General features: G+C 35.7%; 1 protein-coding gene and 1 non-coding gene across 2 annotated transcripts; both read left to right on the forward strand.

Moving 5' to 3' along the window:
• Positions 1-2,088: 2,088 nt before the first annotated feature.
• On the forward strand, positions 2,089-7,690 carry LOC114355958 (uncharacterized). Its single transcript, XM_028309008.1, has 4 exons — positions 2,089-2,247; positions 2,430-2,525; positions 5,288-5,429; positions 7,527-7,690. Exons 1-4 carry the CDS (start codon positions 2,089-2,091, stop codon positions 7,688-7,690), a joined length of 561 nt encoding a protein of 186 aa, XP_028164809.1.
• A 351-nt stretch (positions 7,691-8,041) lies between these two features.
• On the forward strand, positions 8,042-8,114 carry TRNAV-AAC (transfer RNA valine (anticodon AAC)). The gene has a single exon. It is a non-coding gene; the product is annotated as a tRNA-Val (tRNA).
• The last annotated feature ends 1,836 nt before the right edge of the window (positions 8,115-9,950 follow it).

Below are 9,950 nucleotides of genomic sequence, written 5' to 3' on the forward strand. Positions count from 1 at the left end.
TTTTTATGTTCCTGGTCAGGCTATACCTCAAAATATTAAAATCTTAGCAGCAATTTAAGTTCGTGACATATTGCTATTTATTTAAAAAGTAAAGCTATTTTATGAATGCATAGCTAATAATAACTTGCGCACAGTAAATGTATTACATCATTTATTTAAAAAAATACTCTCATTTTTTCTATCGTGCACTGCAGTTTATCTAAATAAAAACATCGAACGTCCATGCTTGCGTTCTTGGCCAATAGGTATATTTTTGGATTCTGCAGGCTCGTGACATACTTGAGTCGAATCGCAAGCCCTATAAATGCTTGCATAATATACCTTATTTTAAAAAAGGGGACAGTTAGGTACATTGAACATTCATCCTGCATTTTTTTAAATCCATCTCACTTGTAGACAATACACCAAGTCCGGCGACTTGGTGTCGGCGGCCTTATTTCAAACGAATCATGTCACCGTTTTTGTTTGTCGGCGAAAAGTCGCCGACTCATGTCGGTGGATCGTCTGGACTGCATAATTGAACGGCATAAAGTGTTAGAAAAGACGCAAAATAGAATTTCAGTTCAACTTTAAGAAATAATGCTATACAAAGAACATTATTTTGATTTAATTATTATTGAATTTGCCGAACAAGTTCTCTGAAATTTTGAGACATTATTGTTGAGCAACTTTAAAAATGCATATTAGAAAACATGTTGCAAAAATAGTTATATTGATATGAGTATGAGTATTACTGATGTACGTTCGGGTAAATTTGCTGTGAAATTAGTATATTTCATGAGAAAATAATATTTTTGCGCATCTAACAACATTTTTGTTGCGCGTTTGAGAAAAAAATATAGTACACTTTTGATGAGTATTTTCGTATTATTTCTAGTAGGTACTAGTTTTGTTAAACAATTTGTTTATTTGCAATGAAATAATTTATTTGATGTAAAAGTTATTTAAATTGATGAAAATAAATTGATGAACGATAAGTTATTTGATGTGCGATTAATAATATCCCCAAGTAAACTAATTTAATTTTCGCTATTCAATCACACACTCAAGATGGCAACCGAAATCGCCCGAATTGATCTGCCCCTTAAACAAGTGGCAAAATCTGACATTCTATTCGGACTGATTCGATTTTCGGAAAGTATGACTAGTCTTGTCTATTAATAGACCCACTGATTGCGTTCGAAGCACCTGTGCGGCGCTAAACTCGTCACGACATGCAACGAGACAATGGGCCAACTATCCGGCCGCCGGATATCTGGCTATCCGGCCTAGCAGGTGGCCGGATATCCGGTATCCGGTATCCGGCCAAACAACTATCCGTTTCATCTCTAATTATAAGCTCTTTTTAATTTGTATGCATAAAATGGATTAAAAAACGTAATTAGTTTACTTTATTACTTCCATTGCTACAAATGTTTACGGACGGCAGTAGGTATAATTTTATTCATTCAATAAATTTTTCCTGTCCTTTCAAATAAATTGACACCGTCGATTCTAGGAATTTTAATTAAAGTTTCACAGTTACAACGAACAACCATGAGTACGAAACACGTTTATGTAGGAAATGACCTTTTGAAGATCATTCTTCCGATAATTTTCTCCCAAAAATTGTTTTGCTCGACCAAATTTTCAATTAGCGGGAATTTAATTAAACCAAAGCTCATTTATCAAATTTTATCATGTTTTGTAACCGCTTTTTTAGTGGTCGCTCAATTTTTCTACGTCACAAATTCTCCTTTGCGAAAGGCAATCCATACATTCAGTGCCATACATATAGTTCTCATTCTCAATTTCGTTTTAGTAACCATTCGCTTCACAGCCCATTTTCTTATTAATATCTTTCAAAGAGATTATTTCATTGATCTCGTATCAAAATTCCAAGAGACGATAAGATTGTTCAGCTATGAAAGAATCAATTTCACTGTCACCGCCTTTCACAATTGGTTGCATTTTATTATTATCATTCTTGTGAACTTTATGATTTTCCTGGGTCATTATACATTTTTGGTGTTATGGGATACATCCCACTTCTTTCTGCTTCTCTCGATGATGTATTTTGACATTGACTTAGTAAATGCTATACGAATGATGAAGTTCTTGAAGATTCAAATACGAACGTGGATTTATGAAACTAATACGACGTGTGAATTGGCAGAAGTGGAAAGCACGAAATGGAAAGAATTGTTAGAAATATATACGAATGTATTAGAAGCGTTTGATATTTACATAAGAGTTTATCAGATACAGGTAAGAAAAAGCCAAAATAATTCCCAAAATCGCATGTCAGACTGGCACTGGAGATAGTTTAGCTACAGAACAGTTTCTAAAGCTAAAATATTTTTGAAGTTAGTGTGGAGTGCCATTTTTGGGACATTTGTGATAATTATCTTGTATATGAATACATTGTAAACGTAAATTCTAATTTTCAGATTCTCTATCAAGTACTGGAAGTGTTCGCGCACGCGTTGATTTACGTCGAGGTTTTCATAGAATTTAGTAAATTACCTGTAGAATATACAGTTTCGGTAAGTAAGTAAGAATTATTCTGAATACGTAATCCTCCATTTGGCTCCGGTAAATTGGAGAGAGTCATGTTACTGCAGGCATTTAATTAATTTTCCTCGTGAACTGTGTTTATCTATACATAATAAATCTGTAGAGAGGTCAATTCTGTACATGAAATATATTTTCAAAATAACTATCAGGGGGTGATTAGTGATCGATACTGATGCTAAAAATGCAATCAGTAAAATTTTTGTCTGTCTGTCTGTCTGTCCGTCTGTCTGTCTGTCTGTCTGTATGTTCCTTATAGAAACAAAAACTACTTGACGGATTTTAAGGAAACTTGGTACAATTATTCTTCATACTTCTAAGCAGGTTATAGTATACTTAGGAATTCCCACGGGAACGGGAATTAGCGGGAAAATACTTTTGTATGAAAAATCTAAACCGCTTAAGTTAGACGCTTGAAATTTGGCATGCAGGTACCTTAGTAAACGTAAAACTTAGTTACAACAGGATATTGCAAAATTTCCACGGGAACGGGAGTTAGCGGGAAAAAACATTTGTATGAAAAAATCTAAACCGCGTAAGATAGATGAAGGGGGTAAAACGGGAGCCACGCGTACGAAGTCGCGGGCGGCCGCTAGTTCACAATAAAATTAGATTTACACGTTCGTGGTTTGCGGTCTGTCACTGTCAAGTTACACCATATTCGTAAAAGCTTTGCATCCCGTTGAAATTTAGAGAATTTGTAAAGATTTAAAGGGAAGTTTCATAGAAATTTAAATGTTCTAAAGCCAATATTTTAGGCTGTACGCTGCGCTAATGACTCAAGTAAGTATTATTATATCTGGTGGCTTGGCAGTGCCCTCGCCAAGCCGATCAAAACAGCGGCACTAATTAATTGAAAAGCTGAATTATTGTTATTTCGTAAAACGTTATTTGATCCTAAAAGGTCTGCGCATAGGCTAAACATTATTCAAATTCAAATAGTTTATTCAGTACATAGGCCCTTTGTAGGGAACTTATACACGTCCCAAATATAGCTTGCCCTACCACCACTTCGGGACAACATATGGGCTGGTGCTGAGAAGAAGTGGCGGAAGAAACTCAGTCACCTTTGACAGCCTCTTTTTAAATAAAATACAGTAATTATAAATTGCTTACATGACACGCAATAAGTGGTGTACTGCCGGTCGACTTAGAGGTACAAAAGCGTGCGGCTATGTACTTCGCATCAAGGGAAAATTATAACCTCCGATTTCTTAAATAGCCGCGATCGTTCTAAAATAAGTCGATTATTTGATTCCCGAGAAGTCGTTGAAGAAGATTTACTTAATGAATGGCAAAAAAGATGGGATACGTCAGTCAAGTCAAAGGACGTCACTTATATAAATTCTTCCCGAATGTACGCGAACGTCTAACTAGGCGATGGTTACAAATCGACCATTGCTCGTCGCAGTTCCTCACGGGACATGGCAACTTTAAACATAAACTTCACGAATTCAAACTAGTTCCGTCTCCTTTTTGCGAGTGTTCCACTGATGATGTCAGTCATGAGCAGTCTGCCCATCATATCTTGTGGGAGTGTGATCTTTGGAAACATGAACGTGATATAATGCTTAATTCAATACAACATACATCTGTTTCCGCAATTTATTACACCGATCTTGTCGCGACAAGGAAAAATTTCCGTGCTTTTAAGCGATTTTGTGAAAAATATTATTGGCAGGTAGTTGCTAATTGCTCATAAGATAGGCCCCCTTAATTTAATTTATTGTCCGTGGTGCATAATCTTTTTCTTAAAGGTTTTAAACCTTTGTTTGTCACCTGTCATCCGCTTTGCAATGGAGGGAAGTCGAACCTTAATTTCGAACTCCTCCTATGTTCTTCTGATTAATTTCGTTGCGGGTCCAATGACAGTTTAACTTTCCCCCGGGACAAACTTGACCTTCATTGGTTGGGTTTTTGTGGCGGTCAAGCTGTAGATCCTGGCTACACAGGAGTTGCAGTGGTGGGAACGAGAGGTGGGAATAGTCCCGTACACGCAATAAGTGCGAGCTAGGCAGGTAAAATCCACGCACTCTTGTCATTTAAATAGTCGTTTATTTTATAGTATCCTTTTTTCATTAGGATTTTCTTAACCTGTACTTTGAACTTTTAGCATCATTTAACACTACAGTACACGCGCCCCTTTTTTTTACACCAATACACGCGCGGCCTACTCTGGTAAGCCAATTTAAAATCACTGTAAATCAGTTTGTAAGCAATTTATGAATAAAATTACTATGTAAATAATAAAAGTGTTTATTATAGTTCCTTTAATAATCCAAGTTTCTTTATGAAACTATTTGGGGTCAAACATTATTAACGGATTTAAAATTTGAAATATTTTTGGACCAAAATTGCACTCTGAGATCCATGTTAGCAAAAAAATTATTTACTGAAAAAATGTGATTTGTTTTTTATCTTTCATAGTATTCAAGACTTTCTACTACCTGGTACATAGGGTAAATCCATTTTTTGGAAGTCTTCCATATTTTTTTTGTCAAGTGATTTCGGGCTTTTGAGTAGACCCGCAGTTTTGACGGCCAATTTTAGAGAAATGCGCAGACACTAGCGACCCAAGCTTTTCTGGCTTATTGACAAATTTAGTAAACGAGGCTTTCCTGGAATGCCAGCTCTCTGACGCAAGTTTTTAATAAGTTAAAGCGTAAAATGTTACTCTGGTCTACTATAGTAGGCCACGCGTGTAATCTAGTGTTAATTACTTTATCTATTGCAGTGGTTAGGCTTATTGCTGACCATCATGCTGTTGAAGAATCTGATCAGTTTGACAATACTTTGCTTTTCCTGCGATGAGTTCTACAAGACCATAGACTATACAAATGACTTTGCTGCTTCTATGATGGCCACTGATATTTCTCGTAAGTTTGTTTTAATTGTTGAATTTTATGCCTTAGGTACGTAGTCAGTAGGGTTGCCAACATTTCATCAGCGAAATATAGTATTTTCCAAAATAAGGTGTAAAAAAATATAGTACATTTAAAAAAAATATAGTATTTTATGGGAAAAACAAAAAAATAGACAAATATACATTTTTTAATTATTTATTTTTATAAAAACTATATATTTTTGCAGTTCTTGCGCTGTGTAACAGTTTTTTGTATAAAATAAAAGCGTCATATGCTTTGTCACATTCAATTTTTAAATTGAACCAAAAAAAATATATTTTTTACGTTGTTCTAACGCCGATTTTAAAATTGACATAATATGTTGTGATAAGGATAGAGACATGCAATTTTTAGTTTTACAAAAGTAATACGATAGAGAATAATACAAAGCAATAAAAACCACCTGTTATAGGGGCATTTTTTGGAGAAATTGATCAAATAACCAAAAAAACACGAATTTAAAAGCAGAATTTTTTTCAAAAAGTATATTTTTTTATTATTTGTTGGCATTTTCTGGGTATTTTATGTATTTTATTAGTATCGCCTGTTATTTAGCATTATTATTGTTTTTATTTTATCAGGATATACCTCTTAGTTTAAAAGTTATTACGTTTTCTTTACGAGAAGTAATTGGAAGAAAAAAAATTCTATAAAAAATTTGAAAAAATCTCAAAAAATTTTTGACCTCTTTTTTCTCGAAAAAAATAGGTCTAGTTTCACATATTTTCATATGTGCACTTTATCGTGAGTTCGTGACTCACACTGTATATTTTGGGGATCTTCAGTAATCCAGTCATACCTACTCTCTTTTCCACTCCGGTTTATTTTATTTGGAGTCTTTTTGGTATTTTTCGTTTTTTAATCGGCGTTAGCGGCGCAATAGAATTTGACGCACTTTCGTTATCACTACCACTTTCCATACCTAATTTATATAAGATTTCAACTTTTCAAAAGAAATAACAACATCTAGTTGAAAACGATTCTGCCGATAAATAAAGCAGACCAAAATATCGTTTGACGACGTTAAAATTTACGTTGTCAATTTGACATTGACCAGTTCGTTACGTGCGATGGGGCGGAAAGGTTCTGGAATGGAGGCCGCGTACCGGAAAACGCAGCGTGAGACGTCCACCTACAAGGTGGACCGACGACATCGTAAAGGTAGCAGGGAAGCGCTGGACGCAGGCCGCTACCAATCGATCAATATGGAAAGCATTGGGGGAGGCCTATGTTCAGCAGTAGACGTCCTATGGCTGAAATGATGAAGTTCGTTACGCAAGCGTTCGGATACACGCTATCGCCTATCGGGTATGTTCACGGACCTCATCAAAGGAAATGGTACGTGCGCAATAGGTTATATGACTTAGCCATCTTAACAGTTAAAAGTTACTTTAAAGGCGCGTTCTTATTTTTTTAAAATGAAGTATTTGTTTGTTAGATTTGTCGGTGTTGAAAATATAGTATTTTTGCGTACTATATATTTTTTCAACAGTATATAGTACGCAGACCCGAAATATAGTACAATACTATATATTATAGTACGGTTGGCAACCCTAGTAGTCAGTGTCAAATAAGTTCGTGAAACCCAAAGGGGCCAAAAAGTTCGCAACACGAATGATAATAAAGCCTTACGCGAATATAACACTTGAGGGCTTAGTGTGTTTACATCAAACAAACGTCGTCATTAGTGAGCGCGTAAAAAATGACATTAAATGTATGACGGATTGTACAGCGCCCCTAGCGGGAAACGTTAAAAAACTAAAATTTTCATACATTTTTTAAACGCGCGCGCTCACTGGTGAGCGCGTTAGATGTAAACTCACACTAAGCCCTCCGTATTCACAAACGATGCTTGCTTAAGTGAAGCAGTAATGCTATACGAAGTCGAACGCACAGCGTTGAATAGGCTCTTATTTGTGATTTGTTCGTGTGTGTCACTCCGCCACTCAAGTATTGTCTATGAATAGATTTTAGGGACCCTGTGCATCCACGCGCACTGTGAGACCTCATAGTAATGTTTTGTGAATACAATTGTATCTTCTTGTACCTTATTCTTTCTTATTATTCCAGAAGAAGCTAGAAGATTCTTCAAGAACGTTCGCCGCACGAAAACTGCGGTGTTCCACAAGATGGCCGCTTGCGGTTTGGTCTGCGTGGACGCAGCGTTGCCGCTACGACTATCGAGTCTTGTCACTACTTATACTTTAGTTTTGTTGCAGTTTGTCTTTTTGTAAATTTTTGTCTACCTATTTCATTAAATTAAAAAATCATTGCAGAAAATTTTTAAATATTTTTTCTATTTTTAAAAATAATAAGACTTTTCTTGAGGCTTCATAAAAATATAATATTTTTTCAATATAAAAATATTTTTTCCATGTGGGATTCGAACCCAGAACCTTCGGATCGAACTCGGTGACATTAAAAGGCCCGTCCGTGGCACTACATTACAACCGGGCCTATAATTATACACAAATTAACTTTATTATTAATTAATATTGAGTTAGCAGTAAACATTATTATTTATTTTTATCTAATTTCATTACCTAAATAAATTACGAAAACCTATTTCAATATGCTACTCATCGGTTTCCGTGGTGTAGCGGTTATCACATCTGCCTAACACGCAGAAGGCCCCCGGTTCGATCCCGGGCGGAAACATTTTTTGATTATTCTGTATTTTTTTTTTTCATAACTTTTAAATAAAATTAAAAAAGTTTGAGATAACACTGGTGGAATTATTTATCTAGCTCTTTTTCACGATCATAATAAGTTCATTCAATCTCATTTTAATACGTGTAACGCCATCTAGTGGTGAGTAATTTTACTATTTAGTTTTCATGACTTGCTTATTGAAGCTGCTACCAAAAGCATGCTTTTTATAAGCCCCTACAAGCCGTAGTTCGGCTACGACTACTAGCCGCTAGATGTCACTACTTTACCCAAAACTAAATCGGACCAAAATAAATAAAAAATACTCTTCAAGATTATAATTATTTGAAAAACAAAAAAAATATACAAAAACAAGTTCACGTATAAGTAGTCTCAACCCAAAATGTATGAATTTGTAGCCACCATTCTGAACTTAATTAGTTTCGCCACAGATAATATAATACTAGGTTTCGCTGACGTAACATTTTTGATTAAAATGCATCTTTTGTGAATTTTACATAATTTCACAAAATTTGATCCTCGGAAACGAAACTAGACACTGTTGGATGGTGTCATGGTACAATGCTTACAGAGCGAGTTCTTTAAAAAAATCAAAGAATATTAAAATGGCTGTGGTATGGTATGTAACGTATTTAGGTAAGTATTGACCGTATTTGAAGAGTTATAATGAGGAGGCCTTGTAGGAGGACATAAACTGAAGCCACGAAGGACATATACACGTAAACTGAAGCCACGATAGCCGAATGAATGGTGAAGGGGTCGGACTGGCCGACTCGTGATCCGTGGAACGCAGGTAGAATCCGCCCCTCGACTATTGTGGAAAGCCCACTCGTAACACAAGCATTTAGCGTAGTACGAGGGGCTACCGGGACTATTAGTAATTTGTGCAATACAAATTATTGTTTCCTCAAATCCTTCGAACCTCCGAGGACCGACGACATGGTAAAGATTGAGACAGCGCTGGACGCAGGCCGTTACCAATCGATCAACATGGAAAACATTGGGGGAGGCCTATGTTCAGCAGTGGACGTCCTATGGCTGAAATAATGATGATTCGAACCTCCGTCTATATTATGAACGTTTAGAAGCGAGAACACTCGCTTTTTATTAACCTACATAACATACTATATTCAGCTTACTCAGTGCTGTGCATTTAATAATATTATCTGCGGAAATAAAACTATTTACCTATCAAACAGTTCTTATCATTGCACTTCCAGGAAAAAAAGAAGCGCACAGAGATCATCGCACGATAAAAATTGCAACGACTGATAAAAATGCAGTTTAATAAAAAGGGTAAATAAACCTTATTTGCGAAGTTTTGCACACTGCGTAAGAGGTGACAGGCATATCGCTGATACAGACTTGAGGAAGGGAAAGACATTTCTAAAGCGACAGAAAATATAACTTAAGACTATACAATTTTGTGTACGAACATAATTGAACTTACATAAAACACTACATAGGAAATATTAGTAACAAGTTTTACTCAATTTGAGATTAAAAGTAGGTAATAAACGATAATTACTTACTTGGAGATAAATTTAAACAATAGTACAATGTTCAACACCTTTCTATGACATTGAAGGATATAAATATTTTTCCTACTTTGTTAATTAATATCGTTGTTTAGAGTTTGTAGAAAAATGTAATGTATTATAATTAAGCTTTATTAGTGGACCGACGATCTGGTGAAGGTGCCTAGATGCGAGCGGCGCAGGACCGGTCTTTGTGGAAATCCTTGGGGGAGGCCTTTGTCCAGCAGTGGACGTCTTTCGGCTAAAACGAACGAACTAACGAACGAATGATTGACTGTTCTGCTAC

This window comes from Ostrinia furnacalis, unplaced genomic scaffold (assembly GCF_004193835.3).
Source record: "Ostrinia furnacalis isolate ACB-3 unplaced genomic scaffold, ASM419383v2 OfSCF2596, whole genome shotgun sequence".
NCBI classification, from domain to species: domain Eukaryota; kingdom Metazoa; phylum Arthropoda; class Insecta; order Lepidoptera; family Crambidae; genus Ostrinia; species Ostrinia furnacalis.

What these genes read in the sequence shown, in the direction of transcription:
- LOC114355958 (XM_028309008.1), top strand. Translation starts at nt 2,089, where the DNA reads ATGAAGTTCTTGAAGATTCAAATACGAACGTGGATTTATGAAACTAAT. An exon ending in CTGTAGAATATACAGTTTCG is followed by an intron (nt 2,526 to 5,287) that starts GTAAGTAAGTAA and finishes TATCTATTGCAG; the next exon opens with TGGTTAGGCTTATTGCTGAC. An exon ending in GATGGCCACTGATATTTCTC is followed by an intron (nt 5,430 to 7,526) that starts GTAAGTTTGTTT and finishes TTATTATTCCAG; the next exon opens with AAGAAGCTAGAAGATTCTTC.